General features: G+C 50.4%; 4 protein-coding genes across 4 annotated transcripts; 2 read left to right on the top strand and 2 right to left on the bottom strand.

Moving 5' to 3' along the window:
- Positions 1-6,814: 6,814 nt before the first annotated feature.
- FSUBG_2635 (FAM96B) lies at positions 6,815-7,592 on the top strand (the record flags this gene model as incomplete). The annotated part of the gene is made up of 2 exons (XM_036680429.1): positions 6,815-7,046; positions 7,213-7,592. The coding sequence occupies 2 exons, from the start codon at positions 6,815-6,817 to the stop codon at positions 7,590-7,592; spliced, it is 612 nt and encodes a 203-aa protein (XP_036541904.1).
- Positions 7,593-10,290: 2,698 nt separating this feature from the next.
- Positions 10,291-13,944, bottom strand: FSUBG_2634 (elongation factor 2; the record flags this gene model as incomplete). Its single annotated transcript, XM_036680428.1, has 5 exons — positions 10,291-10,856; positions 11,358-11,445; positions 11,526-13,666; positions 13,719-13,855; positions 13,925-13,944. The coding sequence occupies 5 exons, from the start codon at positions 13,942-13,944 to the stop codon at positions 10,291-10,293; spliced, it is 2,952 nt and encodes a 983-aa protein (XP_036541903.1).
- A 619-nt stretch (positions 13,945-14,563) lies between these two features.
- On the top strand, positions 14,564-15,958 carry FSUBG_2633 (acetyl C-acetyltransferase; the record flags this gene model as incomplete). The annotated part of the gene is made up of 4 exons (XM_036680427.1): positions 14,564-14,628; positions 14,683-14,732; positions 14,796-14,868; positions 14,956-15,958. The coding sequence occupies 4 exons, from the start codon at positions 14,564-14,566 to the stop codon at positions 15,956-15,958; spliced, it is 1,191 nt and encodes a 396-aa protein (XP_036541902.1).
- A 746-nt stretch (positions 15,959-16,704) lies between these two features.
- Positions 16,705-21,742, bottom strand: FSUBG_2632 (transcription regulatory protein; the record flags this gene model as incomplete). Its single annotated transcript, XM_036680426.1, has 6 exons — positions 16,705-17,244; positions 17,301-19,826; positions 19,888-20,458; positions 20,515-20,615; positions 20,677-20,826; positions 21,125-21,742. The coding sequence occupies 6 exons, from the start codon at positions 21,740-21,742 to the stop codon at positions 16,705-16,707; spliced, it is 4,506 nt and encodes a 1,501-aa protein (XP_036541901.1).
- Between the last annotated feature and the right edge of the window lie 1,094 nt (positions 21,743-22,836).

Here is a 22,836-nt window from a genome sequence, read left to right as displayed (position 1 = left end):
GCCTATGGGACTTGTCTTGGAAGAGTGAGTGAGTGAGTGCCCTGATCTGTCTGCGTATGGCCTGGCCTGGCCTGCGTTGGCCTGTGCTATGAGCCCTGCCTGGGATGCTTTGCCTGACCGTCAGTCTCTCCTCACCACACTAGAGACTAGTGACGAGCAGATGGTGGAGAGTTTCGGGCTGGCGTTATTTGGATCACAACAGGGCGACAAGACAAGACAAGACAAGACAAGCCCAGGGTCAACTAACAGGGGCGGGACAGGACAGGAGACAAGGGGAGGGGAATGGGATGGGATGGCGATGGAGATGGAGATGGTAGGATGGGTACAGCAGGCTAGGGGAGGGGCTCTGGGGGGGGAAGATGCAGGTAAGGAAAAGCGGCGACGTGGGTGTGGGATGAAGGCCCAGAACCTAGAAACTTAAGAGCTAGAGCCAGCAGGTACCGTACCGTACTGGGGCGAATCAAGTACTGTATGTTGCTGTTTGAACAGATTTGGGATACGCTCTCGACCAAGACTGAGAAGCCAAAGCTCCCAGGACCGGCTATGGGCACCGGCCCGAGTGGACGGCGTGTTACAGAAGACACACGACGACGTGAAATGTGGGCAGGACAGTTAGTGAGAGTGTGAGTGAGTGAGTGGCAGTGGATATCCATCTGGTGCTTGCTTCGGGGTCCTTTGCTGCGAGATGTTCTGCAATGAAAGTGTGTGTACGTACTCTATTATGGACTTGATTAGATGGATTTGGACTGAATTGTGGAGGGACTGGATGTGGTGGTGCTTTAATTGTTAGTTTAGCTGGAGAATAAGAGCCGGGGGTCTCTGCTGCGGCATTAGCGGACTTTTGATGATTTCAATGCATTGTAGTGTGTAAGCAGCAGAAGACTCGATGACATTCGAGTGAGGATGAAATACCGAATGGAGTTCCCTTCTCAACGGGCGCACACGGCGAGGGCGATAAATCTAGTAGCCACGTACTGTACCGTACATGAAGAATGCTCCGAATAGCGACAGCCAGCAACAGTCAGCAACACAGCAGAAAATCCGAGATATAATTCCCGACGGCAGAGTCGCGTGTGTATCCAATCGAAGACAATGGCCTTGAGGAGCTCTGATGAAACGTATGCCGAGACTTGGGGCCCAACAAGGGGGTTGGTTGTGTTGTGTTGTTCTACTAGGTACGTTACTTGATCAACTATGTAATTGATCCTCTGCCAGGCCTTGTCTCCAATCTGCCAGGCCTGCACCGCACTGCATCATTGCATCTGCGCTGCGTGCGTTGCGTTGCGTTGCGTTGCGTCTGGTGCATGCGTCTTGTCTGTCTGTTCGCTTGTCACATACTCTCATCGCGCGTACAGTATGTATGTATGTATGTACTCGGCCAAGGGCCTATGACTTGAACGCTTGGGAGGTTGCAGGAAGGGGGGAGGGGGGTCATCCCGTCTCATGGATGTGGATGTGGATGTGTGACAGGCATTCCATGGGAGTATCCAGTGCCAGCCTCTCCAGACAGAGACAGAGAGACAGGGGGCCCTAAAGCCGTATGACGGTGCATGGAGATCTCTCGCACTGGGCTGTCGGTGTGCTGTAACCTAGCTATCGACGATGGTGATGTAAATGGAGGCAGGCCACGGAATGGAGATGGAGATGCCGGATAGTGGTGATAGTGAGTGAGTTCCTTAGTGGTGGTGGTGGTGGTGGTCGTGATGCTGCTAATGCTGGTCGGCTCTTGTGATACCTGAACCTCAGCATATCCTTAGTTTCCTTCCTCTTCTGGCTCTCTGCTTGAACACCTCATACAAAAGATGCTCCCTCTCGCTTCTTTTCCTTCCGTCCTTTCCAGTTACCGTTCGCGATACGCGGGACTCAGGCACCTTCCGTCACGCACATGCCATGCCGCAGGGCTAGTCGCAGCATGCACCTCACCCATTGGAGAAGCAACCTCAACTTGACACTTAGGGCTGAAGAGGCTTTTCGAGATTGGACATGGGCCTGGCCTTCTGTACCTCTATCCCTCTCTCTCTCTAGGTAGGGGGGGCCTGTCTCGTCTTCCAAATCGACACTGTATTCGGTAGGGTACTAATGGTCTTTCTGCCGGAAACTCTCTTTCTCACTCTCCGCAGCCTTATACCTCAAGATTGCGGGCGCCAGCTCACCTCACCTTTGTTTGGCGAACGAACTACTCACAGAACTGCACTACGGGGGACGCTATCCGCTACAAAATACTGACGCGAGATGCGGAACCAAACCCACGTCTACGTTAATTGGCTTCTAGCGCTATGAGTTGTCAAGATTTGGTGGTTCGTCATTCACTTTCATTTACCTTGCTCGCCCTGGCTAGGCCTAGTGTGTCAGGTGTCGCCCCTCGGCTCTGCTGTGCGGTATTCAGTCAGTGATGCTCCTTCAACTATCTATCCCATCCTGACTGGATACAATAGCAAGCTGCCCTTTTCAGCCATCATTGCATCTTCTAGTCGTGACTTTCTATAACTGGACGAGACGACCCTCTCGCTGGCCAAGAAAAGATCGCTACTCAACGGCCCACCATGTCTCAACAGTCATGCATGCGAATTCGTAGTTGCTGTATCCGTAAATTGTGCAGTCTGGTTACATAGTTTGATTATCGAGACTCTCAGATATTTACTGTCTCAGGATATGAGTTTCTTGATCACAATCAGTTAGTTTGGGGCAATGTGGTTAAACGCTCCACTAGCATTCAAGACTATAAAAACAACCCCAAGCATGATCGTCATAATGAAACCACCATGCGAGTTCTATTTCAGCCACGGTAATTACTATACCTAGACAAGCCTATTAGACGCTCCAAAGTGGCTGCTCGAAGCTATATCCTAGTCGATAGAATAAGGCAGGTAAGCAACCAGTCAGTGTACCGAGGTTCCTTTGAGAGCTAGCTATGATCCCAAACCAGGATTTTCGAAGGGGGGCTGTTATTCCTCCGCGAAACTTTGCAATTACATAAACTTCCCGTCTCTTGGTAGAGCTGGGATAAGGCATATCCATGGATCTGGGATCTCATCCGTCCGTCCTTGGTCGTTTCGAGTGACCATGGTCCATTCGTAGACTTTTACCCAACTACCGAACCGACGTCGATTATTCCGAGTCAGGATATCTCAGTTTCAACGTCAAACGTCACAACTTGAATTGAGAAAGGCCCCTTCGCTCCCCTCATAAGACAGGAACATGCCAACAAGCAGGTAAGGGCCTCAAAGACCCCCAAGGACCCTTGTCAGTACGTACTTCATCTGCCTTCCATGTTGGGTTCATCTTCATGGAGATTTCCAGATGTCCCGCCATTGGATCTGAGTTGACAGAGTTCTGGACGGGGCTAGGCTGGGCTTGGGGTATAGGAAAACTCCTGACGTTAAAGATAGGTGCCAAAATTAACTGGCCTACGGGCTCACTAAATCACCTGGTACTTGATGAAGTCTTTTCATCACCTAGCATATCGGTCCTGACATTTATTGTCTGCCCTAGTCTGGGCAGCTCCAGATACCGACACCACGGCCAAACTAGCGCCATCCCATATCCATTTGCAACTTAACCAAATGTGAAATTCTGTGACCCACGACGATTTAGATCCAATGCTAAACAGTTCTTGAGACTGGAGACCTTTCCAAATCTGCAGCAGTCCAAATTCGGGTGGGTGCCAACCGCACGATCTCCTGTTTGATGCCTCAACTTCCTCATCGTCTTACGGTCCAGCCTACAGGATAACGACAGCTACAGTGCGTATCGTATTGGTTCCTTTGCGAGGCCGTGTGATCTAAGGGTGGCTTGTGTGGGTTCGTCGGCTACATTGCCCAACCCTGTCGGTTCTACTAGTTTTTTTGTATTCTGCCGTTGCGTTGACGAACGCCTCGTATCATACCCATACATACTATCTTGCCACCATCATGACGAGTCGATGCGGTGGGAAAAAAGGTACGGGCAGAAAAGGACTTGCCTAGACTGTCGATGCTTGACTTTCCAAGTGGTCGCATGAAGATCGCCCGTGCAGATTGGTGTCCGCTGCATCTGCCACGCGCCAGATACCCTAGGTGCCGTTAAATTCGGGGGCCAAATGACTGAGATTCCTTTCCAGTCAACTACGCACGTACGTCTGTGGCAGACTTGCATGAAGATTCGGAAATATCAAGGAGTGAGAGAATTGGGCGAGTACGGACTACTTTGTCGATCTGGTCGTGACATATCATATTCTCCTCCGCGGGCTGTGTTTCTCACTCACTTACAGTGGAGATTGTGATATCAATCAACAAGAGTTGGATGGATGGATGGGTACATACTCCGTACACATTTAGAAATACAAACTAAATACCTCTTGACATTAAGCTAGACCCCTACATTTAACCCGTACCCATCAGGATGATCCATTCCCCTTGGGTCCTCAAACTGGTTCTCCCCTAGCGTCATTTCCCAGAGGTCGGTTAAGCAAGAGAAACAAGACTAACTATGAGAGTCTCTTCCATGTTGAACCATGTTATTCCAGTCCTTGGCCCATTTCGCTTTTGGTGCTCCTGCAGGAGGCACACGAGATTGATTCGTCTGCGCTTGCATTGCATTGACGGTGCACCTAATAACAACAAGTTGGTTGTTTGATATCACATGCCATGTTTGTGCGTTTCTAAGCAAAGACGTCAACTAAATGCCCTGTGGGGTTGCTCTGTGCCGAGGCTTGAGTTCCCCGACGGAGGTGACGGGACGGGGATCCCCGACTCTTCCTTCACTCATTCATCCTTTCGGTCTCGCAATGAAGAATTATCGATATACATACCCGGTCCGACATTTAATAGACAACCCGGAAACAGGACTGAGATTCTCTTACTGTAGAGGTTTCAGTGTTTCTGACACAAAACTCTGTTTTGTTTTCTGCAGCCGATTATTCTCGGTGCCATGAGTTGAACAAGAAACGCCATGCCTCATACTTATCCGTATCTATTCATATCTCGTCGGCGTGTTCCGCTCGAAACCTCGTCCCTTATGCGGGCAATTAAACCAGACGGTTTACGAATCTGGCCATCCTATTTCCTCATTGGCGGACTATACTCGCTGTATTTCTTCGACAGAGGGCTCATATCTGCGTCTTGAACCAAGAACCTCATTCTGCTAACAACCCCCCCATGCCAACCCCAGGGTAAATCTTTGCCCCATCATCGTTGCATAGTCCTCATGGCTCATGCACAGCAGACGCTCCCTAGGCTCCCCTCGGGGGGCAAGAAAACAACGGACCTCGATATAGGGTGTCAAAATAAACTCAGTAGAAGTCATCCTAAGCTTAGGCTATATTACCTAAATCTTTTTATCATTTAGGATCGAGGTCCTGGTTTTTCTTCCTTCCCCTAGGCTCCGTATCTCTAGCTGAGCCGGCTATAGTGTGTGGTGGGCAAAGATCCTCAATTATCAAGTTCTGACTAATCCTTGTGCAAAATTATCTGACAAGTGTGGGTGTTGGATTCAAGACCTTTAGAGGCTTGAGGTTGTGGTTGATTCCCACCCGAATCGGGCCGCGGAACATTTTAGCAGAATTCGAGGTCATGATCAGCGTGAGATTTATGTGCCAACAACCAACAAAGAGCACAGCACAGGTCGTAGGTCGGTAGTTGAACAACGTGGTAGTGGTAGCGGAACGGATCCTGCAGACCATCTTCCGGACTGTACGGGTACAGTACAGTAGTGTAAGGTAGTGTTGAATCTCTCCCTCATCTCGTGCAAGTCGATGAGGCTACCCTGTTCTAGAAAACACCTCCGATATTGGGGGAGAGATCGCGCGCCACGATCCTTCGTGCTCAGACTTCAGGTCAGGGGCACGAACGTACGCACGCACGCCATGCCCATGGCCCGTCGCCCAATCGTGACAGGGACAGCGCTTCTGAGCGGCTTCCAAGCGCGTTCCTTGCAAGGATGGGAGACCCTTCCACCAAGTTTCCAGAATCACGCACTCCAGAGCTCAACTCACTCGGCCGGCACTCCCTGGGTAGCCCCCGCAGCCTCACCCCCTAATACGGACGAGACCTGTCAAGAGCCATGCTATGCCATGCCATGACAGGACCTTTTTTAAGGTAGTGGAGGCTATATCTTATTAGTTTGTGTGGAAATTGCTATTGTCAGCTCACACCGCCAGCCTTCTTTCCAGTGTTTGACTCATGACCAAGTGCGAGGCAACAAGTCTTTTACCGCTTATTCGCTAACGTCCTACGAGACATGGGGATGCAGACATTGTGTCCAATGTTTTGACCCCTGTATCTGATGATGAGTGAGTGACCTTCCAACAAACACCACCAATTCAAGAAAATTTGTATGGAGGCATTAATGTACATACATGTACGCCAAGCTTTGAGGACATGATGATCTCTCCTATCCGTGTTCATCTACCGAGTGGTGATCATTGCAGCCAAAGATCAAAGTGAAGCATTAATTGGTCGTCAAACTTGGCGATGGACCGTGCTGCGCCTCACCAATTTGCGAGGCTTATCAGATGTGGCGCTTAGTAACTGTACCTACCTTAGGTTACCTAGTACTTTGTACTTACTACCCCTCCCACTTTGAACTTCAAATCATCAAATCCCTTCCCCATACAACAAACAACCTTGTCCATTAACGACAAATTCCTTAGGCCTTCAAAATTAGCATAGCACAATTTGCACCTGTCATCATCTCCACCATCTCATCTCCTGCATATCCTGTATTGACGACCCATTGCTCTCCCTTGCCGCGTCACCTCGTCCCAAATAGCCTCAAAGCCTTGGCCATCTGAATCTGAGATCCCTGCATATTGAGCTGGTCCAAGTTCTGCATCGTAATGGCAACCTTGGATAACGCGAATCCAACTATCCTGAGTGCGTCTCAGCTGCCTACCCGGCAGAAGAAGGCTGAGCCGCGTCGGGGTCCGGACTCCAAATACGACGATATCATCTTTGCGAAGCCATCATATCTCTCAGGGCCTTTCGGTCAAGGTCCGGCAGCATGGCCTCGAATGAACGACTGGCAGGATGGATTCTCATCCGAAGCTATTGACGAACAAGAAATTTATGGTATGATACTTCTCCCATTTCACTCGAGTCATTTCCTTGGTGAATTTGCCACTCCAATATCTTCGTGCGCATTTACGCTGGGGCTCGGGGCTCGGGGCTCGTGAGGGTTCCAAGTGACTCGACTACATATCCACGTTTAACAAGACATGGCACTAACGTTGGACAGATCTGATCTCAACCATCTCGGATCCAGAGCACCCGGTATCACTCGGCCAATTGTCAGTGATTAACCTTTCTGATATTCACATCACTCCCTCTCCTTCTATGGGCGTTCCTGACCCCAATACCATCGTCCAGGTGGTTGTGGAGATCACGCCTACCATCACCCACTGCTCGCTAGCCACCGTTATCGGGCTGGGAGTTCGAGTGAGACTGGAGCAGGCACTGCCGCCCAACTACCGTGTGGATGTTACCTGCAAAGAGAACAGCCACAATCAGGATGATCAAGTCAACAAGCAATTAGCCGATAAGGAACGAGTTGCTGCAGCTTTAGAGAACGACACTCTGAAGGGAGTACTGGACAAGATGTTGGAAACCTGCGCTTAGTCATGACAAAAAGTTTCTATTTTTGAAGGCTACACTCTTTTAGAAGGCTTCAATACCACAGGGATTCAGCTCGCTGATCTTCTGGTGCGCACCATCGATTAATGTCACTACAGCATAGACAAGTGACCAATGCGAAGGATGCGGAACATGATCAGTCTCGTTCCGAAGCCGAATGCCAGGAGCGAAAATACCACCTTGGTGACCTTACCATGTCTTGAATCTCGGCATTCAAGTTGGGGTAGTCTGGATAGACTGTACCGTTAAACTGGTAATGAGAGAGCGCTGGGGAAAACAACGATTCTTGATTGGAGAGCAATGACAAGGGGTTCTATCAAGGATATCCTCATCTAAATAAGGTTCAGCTACCACGAACAAGACTACAAGTCACGCTACTCATGAGAAACCTTCCTCCAGTCCAAGTGCAACATCGCAACGAGTGGACATTCCAGTATATCAGACTATTGGAACCTGGTATTCTGAGAGTATCGAGAATGTCATCGGTGTCACGTCGAGCTAATTTTTAGTTTGATACACAACACATGGTTGGGTTGCAACAAACGTGTGTGCCTTTGCCTTGCTGTGTGAATATCTACATACGCACATATTCACAATCTAAAGATATATGTCGACTCCGTCAGCTTCTTTCGTTCATGAGCCTCTATTTCTTCTCTATCCTCTCGTGCATAAAAACCGACGTCGACCAGATTCCACGATTAGCTTTCCGTTTTGGGAATCATCGTCGTACCATACTTAGTAGCGCCCTATATCAGCATGCTACTCGTGGAAGCGTCCCAGCGTCCCCCACTTCGGGTCGCCGCAACGGCGCAAATCCAAACGTCCCTGACCTGACTGAGCCTGGCCCCCCCATGGGAAGGTCACTTCAGTGCCTTGACAGGCACTGTAGGCTATGGAACGGAACCTACCGCCACGAGACGTCATGCTTGACTCTGTCGGCCCTTTTCATAGCCAAGAGGCAAGGTCGTCTCTCATAGGTCACTATCAAGAGCTGTCTGTTTTGTGCGATTTCTCCTTTCGTGGCATGTCCTGCCAAGACTAGTAGCTCCCGTTTGGCAGGTCTAAAAGAACTGGGGATTTAGACTTGCCGCCACACATGATCATATCATAGACCAAATCGGTCAAGCCTCACGGTACTCAACTCATCAATCAGTCTGTCCTCAAAATCATACAGCACCGTAGTCACGCCCCTAGCTCAAGCCTCCGGGAGCTTCTGTCTTGGAGACTTGGTCCATATCGCTTATCCTTCAGGGGTTGACCCCCGGTCCCCCAGTGTGTTTGCGGTTTTGTGGACGCCCAGGGATCACAGTTGCATTTCGCTGGGACGGTCTCAAATGATATGTTTGGGGGGGAAGCAGCCTTGCCTTGCGTCTGCGTGACGATCCCCCGATCTTGCAACTCCCGCGACGAGATCCCCCCGGTTCGATACGAGTCTCGGGATTGGTCCGCCATAGACGTTGCAAAGAGACTTGTATTTTCCTCAATGGCGATCGTCAAAGTGAACATGATGGGATGTATTTGTCCGCAACCATCAATTGTCTTGCATATTCTAAGACACCAACCACTTGCTCTATCCCGCATTTCCCAACTCCTCGTGACGTGGGGATAGGCCACCAGTGTCTTGGAATTACTCTCTGCACAGCCAATGGGGAGTTTAGACTCAATTGCTGAGAGCCATGAGTGATATCCTTCGTCCAGCACCTCAGACTAATGTTACACCTTCAGGTTATGGCTTTAACCCTCAAGCCTTCACCGAGATAGGTTATGGATGTGCCTGGCAGATGGGCTCATGCCCATCGTTCCCGGCACCCTAGCAAACCTTGTGTCCTGTCAATGATCCCTGTCGCGATGCTTATCAACCGCTTCGTCATTCACTTGCTTGCCACGAGGTTCAAACCGTGGTCCCTGAAAGGGCAAGGGTTTCTAGAAAGACCCGTTGAGATCACCGGTTAATCGTCCCGTGGAAGTTTCCACGAAGCGCTCGTTCAACTCCACCATCTCGACTGTTGCTTTGACCTTTGTTTTATATCTGTATTATCAGGACTGCAAGCTTCTGGATGAACTGTCTAGTGAACCAACTGCGACACTAGTCCAGATCCTGAATGTTATTAACCTTGGCTTTAATTATCTGGTGCGCGATCTGTCGTAAAGCATAACCATGACGCTACAGTCCTGCACCGTAAAGCTCAAGGATAAATCCCCTAGCATCGTCGGCATCTTGAAAAAGGTCCTGTCAACAAACAGGCCCCATCGTCGTTGACAAGGAATGTGGGGTCTAACCAGAACAGCATTAGGATGGCCAACTCTACGTACAGGAACTTATTTTATATGACAGAATTGGGAGTAGGCAAAAAGTCAAAGGACCTTAACACCTGGCCTTGATTTCTAATTATTGTTCCCTGTTTATGCTGGTCTATATTAAACCTTCTCGCCGTTGACCTGCTTGTCCTCTACGGTTCCGCAAGTGCGCCACTGATCTTCCATCTTATCCTTGCTACCAAATTCGTTTTATCGAAATGAAGGTGGCTATCCGTATCTCCATCAAACAAAGGTTCAGCCAACGGGGTTCAACTACTCCAAGATCCTTCATGGAGTCGTTCGTGCAGCCCCTGCTCCTCATGTTGGACCCTCAAAGACCCTCCCGGAATATCCCGCCCGTCGCTCATCCACAGATTGCAAATGTTTAGATCTCTCCAAGCATCCCACTCTCCATCAGACTTTGGTAGAACTCAGGCTCAAGGAACGTCTTGACACTAACGTCCTCGCTTAGACCCTTGCGTCTTCGTGTCTTGAGAACAAAGTCGCGGGCAGTTGCCTGTGCAGAAGCAGGCTGGAGCGGACGAATGATCTGCTCGCGATCGAGAGGATCACCAGGCACGATGCTCCAGCTATTAAACACAAGACTGACCATCGAACTGCCCTGCGTCTTGATCCGCAGGTCGGTTTCGAAGCCGAAACTGTCAATGACAGGCAGTAGACCGTTGACGCGATACAGCGGCGTACCAGCAACGGGACCATCTGACAAAACATGTCCGCGACGCCGCGAGAGCACATTGTAGACCTCCATGTAGGAGTCCTCAGGGCCCGTTACAGAGACTGAGTAGACAGGCTCCATGAGGCGGGGCGATGCCATGAGGAAGGAGGAATAACACGCTCGTCGAGAGGTGGGGATGATTTGGCCACCTCCACGGAAGATGGCCTCGTTGGCTAGTAGCACATCTGTAACCTTGAACTTTGTGTTTCGTATCGCTGTTGCCTCATGTCAGTATTTGTTTTGAATCGTTCACTGTTGCTCCTGATCGGCCCAGAGGATAAGCTATCCGTTGCCAGGGGGCAAGGGATCGTCGGATATCCTTTTCCATTTGTTCCTGGCAGAACGGGAGCGGTCAAGCGGCTCTATCCGCAATGTCATCCAGAACAAAATCCCTTACACAGTGGAAACAGGTGGTCCCATTGACATTCTGCAAGAATCCACGTTTGGAGACTGCCAAGTCTTTGCCAGCCGCATATTAGCCAGCGAAAGGCGCTGGAAGATAGAGGTGGAGAGTTCGTGGGAACTCCACAAGGAACTACCTTGCCTCTGTTGCTGTCGAGGTCCACTGCCAATGGTAACTGCTGATAATGAAACATATACAAAGCCCACTCTTCACTTGAAGGATGTGCCCCATACTGATGATACAACGTTTCCTCGAAAGGAGCCACTGGGCAATAGATTGTGGCCCAAGGTAGAAAACAAAAGAGAATGCTTACGTTCTTCGCACAGGGGTCCCTCGCGGGTCGCCCAGCTGAATCCTTGTCGAATAGACTCTTTGACAGCATTGAGTGTTTTCTTGTCCACCTGAACTCTATATTAGCCTTGCTCATGTAATAGGGCACCGCTGCGATCAACGTAAGCGACATAACACGGCTCAAACTTACTTCCGTGGGAAGAGTATCGTCTTGAAGGATATTGGGTCCTGTCTCCTCAGGGCCGAAGGCCCAAATACTGCGAGCAGCCAGCTTATCCCATCCATGCTTCTCTTCGAAGAACTTGGCAGTTTTGCGAATGGGATCGCGGATGCGTACAGCGCCACTCTCAATATCGCTCGAGATCCCCTTCTCCAACTGCTCGGCAACCATAGTGATCTTGTTCTTTTTGTTTGGGGTGATAGCATAGCATTTTGTCGCCGATGTCTCGACAACAGTCTCACAAAACCGCGTAACCGGGTCAGAAACCTTGATGTCCATGTCAGCATACAGACGACGAAGGTCGTGCAGCACACAATCCATGTACAGCTCTCCAGTTCCGAGGACAACATGCTCTCCTGATTCTTCGACCTTAGTCTTGATGAGGGGGTACGATTTTTGAATCCTCCTTAGTCCGTCAAGCATCTTGGGGAGTTCGGAGGGGTTGATAGGCTCGGCGGCAACCTTGAGGACAGACTCAGTGAAATGTGTGATAGGCCGGAAGATATAGGCGTCTTCGTCATCTTCTAATTTGGGAGGGATGATGGTAGCGGACTTGACAATGGAGTTGTCGACGCCGCTAAGTAACACAAGGTTACCGGCTGGCACGCCGTCGGTAGGGATGTTGTATCTTGTCTCGCCGATGAACACTTCCGAGATATTTGCCATAGCCATATCTTCCTCGTCGTCCAGGGAGTAACCTTCACCAAGTACGCGAACCTGCATACCTGGTCGAACGGTGCCACTCAGTACACGACCGAATGAGTGAAAGCTCTTTGCGTCCGCTGTGTTGAAGAGCTTAGTGATATGAACAACTAATGGGCCGTCCTGGTTGCAGGCCTTCATGGAGGCAGCGACCTTCGAGTCTAATGGGCCGGTATAATACCGCTCAAGCAATCGTTCAGCTGTTTCGATGGGAGTTGGTATGTGCTTAACGATCATATCCACAAAGCCTGTTGATGGACCGAAGAACTGCTCACATACTAGCTTCAGAAGCACCTTCGCGTCAGCCTTATATTGTGAGGGCTTGAGCTCAATGCCCAACGAGGCTAACACTGGCCGCAGTTCTTCTGGACTGTCGCTGATCGAGTGTGTGAAGAGCTTGTAGATAGGCTCGAGGATGAAGTGAACGAACGATCGTGCTGAGCGTTCATCCAGGGGTTTCCGTGAGAAGTTTCGCTTCTTGGGGTTATAGTAGATGTCGCCCCATAACCGCTTCGCAAACTCGTCCACGTTGATATCGCCAAAGGTCTCTGTGTACATCTTGGCGAAGCTCGGTAACGTGAAACACCAACCCATCTCTGTGCAGGCAAATAGGACATTGCCCTTCTCAGGACTTATCCTCTTGGAAGCGGCCTTGGTAGGAGCTGTGTTTGTGATAATAGTGTTGACCTCCTCGACAACGTGCTTGAGCTTGAAGTATGCGTCCTTGGGTGGCAGCTTCAGCTCGAGGATGAGGCGGTCCATTTTGTTGATGATGAGCGTCAGGGGGATGTCTTCGAGAACTGCGTGCTTAATGATCTGCTCCGTGTTGATCTGAACTCCCTCGACCACATCCACCACCAGGCAGACACCGTCAATCAAACGGAATGAGGCTGCCACCTCATCGACAAAGTTAACGTGACCAGGAGTATCGATCAGGTTGACAAGGTGCGACTTGCCCTTGGTACTGGGTAGTACCAAACTCATTGGCGCAGCCTTGATAGATAACCCCCTTTCCCTCTCCAAGATATGTACGTCCGTATATCTCAATTGCTCATCCCGGTTCTTGCCCACTCTTCGTTCAAGTCGATCTGTGATGTCGTGCGTCTCGAGTACCAACATGTCCATGAACGCAGTCTTTCCATGGTGCAAATGTCCGGCTAATGCTACGTTTCGCGTTTGTTCTGGGAAGTTCATCAAGTCTGTCATGAATTCGCGATCGAAGAACACGGGTGGAAGGTCGGCTTCCTCAATATTGAACTTCTTCTGCTCGATGGGGGCGATGATGGGCTGGGATAGAGGCTGGGCATCCTCTTCTTCGACACGGGTCTCGACATCGGCGCCGTATACCTGCTCGGCAGTAGGGTAGTACTGTTTATCTTCGTGGAGAATAATCGCATTTGATGGGCCATCTGCCAACCCATGAATTAGTATATGTTCGTAACCTGGGTCCCGGGCTCGTACCGTCAATCTCCATGAGCTCCTGGCCTGTCACACCAGGAGCCTCATCTGGCTCGTCATCGTAGGTATAGTCATCCGCACCAACGCCGACCTCTGAGCCCTCCTCTGACTCGGCCTCCTCGCCAATGAAGTTACCGAACCTGTCGCCTCAAGTCAGCGCGCCGTCAAATTGTCAAGCTCGAAACGCGACAAAAGAACAAGATACTTACTCGTCGTAAAGATCATCCATCGTCGCTGTGAATAGAATAGATGCGCAAATACGTGTTTCTGTATGCGCAAACAATTGGCGACGTGAGAATTCGGTTTCTCTGATCGTCAATCTTGTCACTAAAGCTCCCTGTCTGGACCTGACTTCGCGCGCGCAGCTCTATTCTGTCGCCAACTTTTTTGATGTCACGTGGACCCAATCATTCATGAAGAACAAAAACGGGAAGACTGAGGTACAAGTGGGGCCGGAAATTGACAGGGGTACTCCTGCCGACAGCGGCGCGCGACGGCGTATTCGCAAGAGCCGTGCCCCTCCAAAGCCTCCATTTCCCGCTGTACAGATCCCGAATTCGAGGGCAATGGCACCTCAACCACGGGTAAGAGGGGCCTTCTATAAGTTCTATTGCTCACTTCCTGCCTTGCCCAATATTAGCCTCTCAAGCTAGATCATTGGAAGGAAAGTGCTGTTCGCTTGTAGGTAGCTGTAAGGTTCGCTACTCCCTCAACAAAATTGCCGCCGGTTTCCGCTCCACTGCCCATCTCGTCCCCTTGCTGATTTATCGATCTATAAACTTAAGCTCTCCGCTGACGATCTCCTGATTTTTTGTCATCTTCCATCATAACACATCAATTCTTCCACAATGGCCAACCTTCCTCCTGTCTACATTGTCTCTACGGCTCGTACGCCCATCGGCTCGTTCCTCGGGTTAGTATGATCTTTTGCTACATCATTGTTGTGTAGTGGCTAATATCAATATAGCTCTTTGTCGAGCCAGACCGCCGTTCAACTGGGAGCTGTCGCCATCAAGGGTAAGATTAAATCTCACAACCACGAACAAAATAAGCATTCCGGGTACTGACGACTATCCACAGGAGCTGTCGAGCGTGCCGGTATCAAGCCTGAGGATGTCGACGAGGTCTTTTTTGGCAATGTCCTCTCCGCTGGGTAGGTCTTTTGTTTTCTCTACCCCGCCATCATGATCTCGAAAATTGAGATAACTGTGGCCTCGTTGCTGACATGATTCGCCTCCAGCGTTGGACAGGGCCCTGCCCGCCAATGTGCCCTCGGTGCAGGCCTTCCCCAGACCGTCATCGCCACAACCGTGAACAAGGTCTGCGCTTCTTCGCTTAAGGCCATCATTCTTGGTGCTCAAAACATTATGCTCGGCACCTCCGACATTGTCGTTGCTGGTGGAACCGAGTCCATGTCCAACACTCCTCACTACCTCCCCAACCTCAGAAACGGCGCCAAGTACGGCGACCAGACCCTCGTCGATGGTGTTCTCAAGGATGGTTTGACCGACTCTTTCAAGAAGGACCACATGGGCATCTCTGCTGAGCTTTGCGTTGATGACCATGAGCTCACCCGCGAGGCTCAGGACGAGTACGCCATCAACTCATACAAGAAGGCCCAGGCTGCCACTGAGGCCGGCCTTTTCACTGAGATCGTCCCCGTTGAGGTCCCTGGTGGCCGTGGCAAGCCCGCTATCAAGGTTGAGCGCGACGACGAGGTCAAGAACCTGAATGTCGATAAGCTCAAGGCTATGCGCCCTGCTTTCAAGCCCGATGGTACTGTCACTGCCCCTAACGCTGCTCCCATCAATGATGGTGCCGCCGCCGTTGTCCTCGTCTCGGAGGCTAAGCTCAAGGAGCTCAACCTTAAGCCTGTTGCCAAGATCCTTGGTTGGGGTGATGCTGAGCGTGAGCCTGAGCGTTTCACCATTGCTCCCGCTCTGGCCATTCCCAAGGCCATCAAGCACGCTGGTTTGACCGCCGACCAGGTTGAGTACTACGAGATCAACGAGGCCTTCTCCGCCGTTGCCCTCGCTAACATGAAGCTCCTTGGTCTTAACCCTGACCAGGTTAACGTCTACGGTGGTTCCGTTGCCATCGGCCACCCTCTTGGATGCTCTGGTGCCCGTATTGTTACCACCCTTACCTCCGTCCTCAAGGAGAAGAAGGCCAAGATCGGTGCTGTTGGTATCTGCAACGGTGGTGGTGGTGCTTCTGCTATGGTCATCGAGAACCTGCAATAAAAGGGGCGACTGGGATAATTGACGATTTAGATGACACATTAAACAGGCATGTGGTGCCATGGAACGAAAAGTTTTGTCTTGCTGTATCTGACGCATCTTGATATGGCCTACGATATCTGACTGCTCCACGGTATACCCTTGAATAGCCATTTAGGAAGAGATATAATAAATACCATTTGTAATTCACAAGAAACCAACTCAAGGCCTGACTTTCGATATGATGACATTAACTGCACAACTTCGATACTGATATCAATCATGACGTGCTTGGTTACATAGTTTCTAGAGTACAGGCCAAAGGAGCTCTAAACTCCTCAAACATCATATCAACCTTCGCTATGATAGGAAAACTGACGTGCGCGCAAGCCTTCTGGTTGCGAATTTCCTGTCGTCTTTTGAACCTCAAAGACTAAAAACAAAAATGATAGAGGAAAGGATAAATAAATAAAAAAAATAAAAAAAAACCAAACCGCTGATGAGTTCCATACAAGCACACCATCCCCATTTATTTCCTTTAAAAGTTATCCGCCCCCTTCCTTGCGCGACTCGTCGCTCCCAGATCGTGCCCTGGTAATGCGAGGACTATATCTTGTCTTCTTGTTTGGCGGAGCAGAAACGAGCAATTCCGCAGGCCTCTTTCGTGACCCCTTACCGTTTAGTTTTGAGACGGTCGCTGCAGGCTTTATTGGCGCAGCTTCTCTGCTACGCTTTCGTCCCTGCTCCTGCTGCTGGCGAGAGTTAGAGGGCTAATCCATCTCCACGTCTTCAGCAGCGCTGGGCGGAACGACACCGTCGTCCATCCACTTGCGGAAGTTCTTATTTTGCTCCTGGACCTCCTCTGGACTCAGGTCCTTGGTCCATGCAGGATTATGCACCCACTTCTCAAGAAGCTTGTTCTCTCGGTGGGCGCTGAGGGCACGGATGAACTTATCGCGACGCTCACGCTGTTCTGCCGACTTGGGACCTTGGTCATATACGACGTATTCAGAAGTTCCAGGAGCCCATATCATCTTTGAACTCTTAAGACAAATACTAATGGTCAGGTTCTCCTTATACGAGACGGCCTTAGGAATGGAATCCTCGTCTGCATCGGCGTCGGGTGAGGGAAGGTTACGAGAGAGCACGACCTTCTGGAGCTTCGATCTAGGTACTCCCTCGGTGGGCTCAACGCGAATAAAGGATGAGATATAATACTGCCAGCGCTCACGGAGTTGCATCTCGTCCATGTAGAAGGTTGTTTCTTCGCGTTGAAGCCATCGCACGGTCGCCTCAGACTTGGAGGGGAACTGTGATGTTGTTAGAGGTCTGACAAATAGAAAATGTCATGGTGGCTTCAACTTACCCAGCATATCACGAAAATATCACCATCCTTAACACATTTTTCAGCGAACTTTCGGGCGCTAATCTCTGTCTGGTAACTTGTTTCCTCTCGCTCACGGTTGGCCTGGTACTGGGCAATGAGGTCAGGAGTCTTCTCCTTTACGTCTGTGCTACTGCAGGTAAGGGCCAGACGGCAGAGAGTCTTGAGCAGGTCCTGGATTGTGTACACCTTCCATCCAGTCTTGAGGTAATAGTGTCGCATCACATCCTGGTATCGACTCTCGTCAACGTCACCAGAAATATACTCCTCAATGAGCTCAAGGGTCTTCGGCCAGTAACTATCTGGGTCATCGTTGGTATCGAAGAACTTCATGTGGTTCTCAGTAAACCCGATATCCCGAGCAGGCTTCTGTTTGTTGAGGCGCTCGACTTCCTTAGCCACAACCTCTTTTGCCTCTTTGAGATCTTGAAGACGTCGATATAGAGTTTGGAGGATGCTGAAGAAGACGAACAGAGTCTGGTTGCAGAAGAAGTTGTACCATGGTCTAGTGAAGAATCCATCGGCCTTCAACTCGCCTTCGGTGTTCAGGATTTCTTCGCTCTGACCAACAACAACGGGTTTGGGGATATTGGGTATCCAGCGTTCGTTGGAAACGTCAGTGTTGGCAACGTCATCGGAAGCATCGGGCATCTCCTCTTCGTTCGCCGAAGTAACATCAGGCGTTGTCTCTTTGCTTCCAGAGGTGCTGTCTTCCTTATGTCCGCGGGGTTTGCTACCGTTACGGCCAGGATCAAGAACGCCTCTAAGTAGATCTCCTTTTCGACCGTTACGTCGGCTGCGACCATTGGTCAGCTCCGCAGGCGTGTGATCCTCCACTTCGTCCTCGCCAGAATCGGGCTGCATTTTGGGAAGCTTATCCTGGATATTCTCCTCGGGAATATCGAAGAAGGCAGGGATGAAAGACTCAAAGAATTCCAGAATGCGTTCCTTTTCCTGGCTGCTGTGCTGGCCATTGTGTAAACTGTACAGCATCATGAGGCGCAGAAGATCAATGATTGTATCCTTGTCGCTAAAGTCCCAGCTGAACTGATGTCGAGGGACATCACCCTTCAACGATCGCTCGCGACGCTGCTCCTCATGCTTTGTCTTGATGACGTCGACCAAGTGCTTTGCAGTCAAGTGCCTCTTGTCGTTTTGCTTGACAAGAATGCCCATGTGGTCCAGACTCTTGAGATGCATGTTCTCGGTCTGGGCATGCCACACCTTTTCCCATTCTCGCTGGGAGAACCGCCACTCCTCATCCTTCTGCTTCATGCGAGCCAATAGGACAGGCACAACGTCGAAGGGATGGGTGAACATGTCATTAACAACATCGATACCGCGATCACCATAAATCTTCTTGCAGATTCGCTTGAAGATAGACGTGCTTTGTCCAGCGAGTGCAACAGGCATCTGGAATGTTTCCCTCTCAGCAGCAGACATGGCGAGCATATTTTGTGCAATAGGCTCCAGAAGCTGGATGCACTTGATGTTAGCTTCAATGTTAAAGTCATAATCATGGCGCTCTTCCTCGATACGGTGCAGTCCTTCCTCAAACTGGTTCTTTCTATGAGCAACGAATCCGCTATCCTCCGACGCCCACGTAGGGTGTGAAGCCCACTCATCATTGAGAACAGAGTTGCAGAGCTCGTCTCGGCCGCTGCAGGGTTTGAGGCGTTCTCGCTTGGGAAGTAATCGATAACTAGGTCCATACCCACGACAGTTGCTGAGAGACACCTTCTCTGTCGGGGGGGCAGGACGATTGTCGATGACGACGTCTTGAGTGTCGACGCCAACAAAGGTCTTCCAGAAGTTCAATAAGTCAGGGTTTGCGCCGATGAACAACACACCCTTGTGAAATAATGTGTTTCGGTCGATGATGTTCTGACTGAAGAGATTGCAAAGTTTCAAGAACTCGTTCATAGTAGATCGGTTACTAAGGAACTTCTTAACGCGATCGAAGAAGGCAATCTCCTCCTGACTAGATGTCGAAGAGGGTTTAGCAGGGTATGGCTCTGGCATAACCGGCGTGAGAGTTGGCTCGACTGCTGAGTTGTCACCTCCTGGTCTGGCATGGTTGAGTTTAGGCCTCTTGTGACCATTCGCAATAGGAGGAAGATTCCGTGCGATTAAGGTCGCATCTGCAAGAACGGTTGCAGGCTGAGCAGCTTGCTTGTCGGCTCGGGGTCGCTTCTTGTTGTCTTTAGTGGCGCTAGCAGGCGGCGCAAAGCTACCAAGAGGAGGCATCTTTTGTCCATCTCTCATAGCAGGTTGCGGTGTCTGATTGGGTCCAGATGGGGGTCCATCGTCCATACGGTTGGGAGTCTGCTTTGCCTGTCCAGCTGATTCTGGCAGAAATTGTTTGAAATCTTCGAGTAGGTCAGGAGCCGAGTTGAACAGGGTGGTAACCTGCGCATATACGTCCTGGATAGGCTTTTGTTCGCGCTGGTAGGTTTGAAGAATTTCAAGGAATTGTTTGTAGATCTCAGGCTTGTCCTGGAACCGGTTCTTTGCCATGATTAGTACATCTGACACTTTGAGAAGTTGTGACATGAGGAATGGTTTTTACCTTGATCTTATTCACATAGCTGATAGCATGGTTGAATTCAACTGGCCCCCGTCGTTCCATGTTTGCCTGATTCGCTGCATTGCCGTTTACTCCAGCTTGTCCAGAAGGAGTGGGTGTCAAGGCCTGGCGCGCATTTGGCCCATCCCCAGGACCTGTGCTGCCCTGGGGCAGAGCACGTCGCTGACCCGAGTTGTTGCTCTCGTTGAAAGCAGCATTGTGGGCTGCAGCTTGAACAAATAGGCTTGCACCATTCTGAACAGGCGTACTGAACTGTGCTTCCGGGCTCTCGATGCTATGCTGTGGTCTCTGTTGCTGCCACTGGCTACCTCGTTCGGGGAACAAGGGCTGATTAGCTGTGGCAGGACCGTGACCGTCCCCCTGGTTTCCACGTCCGGTGATAGATTGAACCGTGGTACCCATAGGCGTGGTGACTCGTATTGTATTCGGATCGTTACCGGCGCCGCACTCGATACGGTAACCGGGAGGTAAGAAAGTGTTGAATCCTTGTATCAGGTTTGGATGCCCGGCGAAGAGCTCAGATACTCGGTTGATAACTCCTGGCGTGTCAATACTGTCCTGGCGTTAGCTGTGGTCACGACAAAAGTGGCGGCTCGATCAGTAACATACGCCTGGCTTTTGAAGTCTTTCATGATATCCAAGAATCGGTTATAGACGTCTGGCTGATCATGGAACTGGACTTTGACCTGGTCAAGGTAGGTGAGGGCATCCTAGAAAGAAAAGCAGTCAGCAATCATGTACGCAGCGATACCAGTAGAACATATGCTATACAATAAGAGTAAAATAGAACAAAGGTACGCCGGATTCTTGTCCATGGAGAAGCGCCATGCCTTCTCCTTCATGGTTGAAGATGCCGACAAGATCGCCTGGGTTCGCCGGAAGACTTGCCAGGAGAGCATGAGGCTCCATGTCGGAGAATATCTGCGAGAACAAGAAAACAGGCACTAGGCAAACAAAATGTGACGAGTTATGAATATTTCACACGAGAGCCGTCAGGGAATTTGGAGAAAGAAGAAGAGGGGTAGATGAAGTTGGGTTGGATAGAAAGGTAAGGCAAAGGTTTGTGGGTGGTTTAACAGCGGCCCGCGCTGTCGCATCTCCAGCTTGCAAATGCAAACGCAAACTTAGCGGGTGGCTGCGACGTGCGCATGAAGGTTGGTGGTAACCGTTCAATGACAACATCCCGTCGCAAAAGAAACTGTATTGCAGTGGAACTTACATTCAGAATGGGCTGCTGCCCTTGAGTAATCCCCCCAGGAAGCTGATGAGCTGCCGATGCAACAGCTGGGTTGAACGGCGCGCCCTGCTGGCCCCCACGCTGGCCTTCCGGAGGCTGTTGCTGCAAAGGACCGCCAAACACAGCCGCGACACTGTTGGCAGCAGCTTGTGTCGATGTCGGCGGTCCACCGTGCGGCATTGGCGCGAACATTTGTGGTTGTGTATTGCTATTATTTGGTCCACCGTGTTGGACCGGTCGGTTGTGCTCGCTCTGAAGTGGCCCTCCGAAGGCGGCCAGGGGAGGACCTGGTGGGTTACCAAGGGGAATTTGAGGATTTCCGTTATGATTCGCAAGAAGTCCGCCGGGACTATGAATTGCGCCAGAGATCCGCGACGCGACCGGCTGGTGAATGGGAATGGAGCCGGCGCTGCTATGGTGAGGTGTAGATTGGTACCGCTCGTTGGACTCTCGATCTCGATCGCGCTCTCTATCACGCTGTTCACGTTCTCTCTCTTGGTCCCTACGGGCCATCTCCTCACGTTGCTGTAAGGCTCGGTGTCGTTCTTCCATCTCGCGGTCTCGATCGTATACTACAGGGCCAAGGTTCTGGCTGTTCATTCTGTTCTAACAAGTCCTCGTTAGTAAGTTGTTTCATTCCGGACGGTATTGTGCCAACATGTCAGAACCATAATCCTGAACACGTAAGGATCAAGCATGCTCGTAGGCTGGAAACCTAATGGTTGCCATGCGCGTTGGTGGACTGCGCCTCCAAGAGATCAGGAGAACGGGTGAATGGCAGAAGCAATTCGCGACATCATCGACAAGAAAAAGACTTACACCAGGTGAATAAATGCCGTCGCCAGTAGAACTCTACATGGAGACGAGTTCGCGCAAAACGTATAGTGAAAACGATGAGAACCCAAAGGCTTAAATGTGTGTTGGCGAGGGGTGATTCGTCGTGGATGTAAAACCCAGCTGCATACAAAGTTGCGAGCTCGCGGCTAGGGTGACGCCGATTCTCTACTGGAAGAATCACGTGGTGATAGGCATTGTGGGGTTGTTGGCGAGCTTTAATTCGTGCGCCCGGCCATATCTTATCTCTTTTAAATGAGCGACGGCTCAGCCTTGTTGTCTGATGATGAAACTTTTGTGTAGCATGACCAGGAGCCCCACCAATCATTATTTCTTATTGTTCTTGTCTTTCCACTTCTGGCTTCAATTCTAAGTGGTTGTAATAGATGCCATTTAGGAACCCAATGCTCCTATTGTGCAACTGGTTTACTTTCTTTTCTTATGGCGACGAGGCTGAAACTCCTATGTGGAGACACGAGCAACTGTTGTAAATACAGGTTGGTTCATAGGGCAATCAATTCTCCGATGCCGGATATGGAAAGGCAAACACGCAGTGGTTCATGAAATTGATTGGCAAGACTCCTATGCTCGTAGCAAACTGATATGCTCCTGGCGCCACGAAATTCCACAGGATCCGTTTGGTACGCCTCTGTATGTTCCCATGCGTGATCTAGCTCGTATCCCAAATCCCGAATCCCGAGAGTTAAAAAAAAGACATGATAAATGCGAGCCAAGTCTGAAAGCACCCATCCCATCCATAATCCCATGTCTGCCCTGCTATCAAATAAATCCCAAAACAACCAGCACACGTAGCTCGATTTTTTTTTTCGCCTTCACTTGGATGCTGTCGAAAGTGAAGT

This window comes from Fusarium subglutinans (assembly GCF_013396075.1).
Source record: "Fusarium subglutinans strain NRRL 66333 chromosome Unknown NRRL66333_c0000023, whole genome shotgun sequence".
Classification (NCBI taxonomy): domain Eukaryota; kingdom Fungi; phylum Ascomycota; class Sordariomycetes; order Hypocreales; family Nectriaceae; genus Fusarium; species Fusarium subglutinans.
This window is presented reverse-complemented; position numbering and strand designations above follow the sequence as displayed.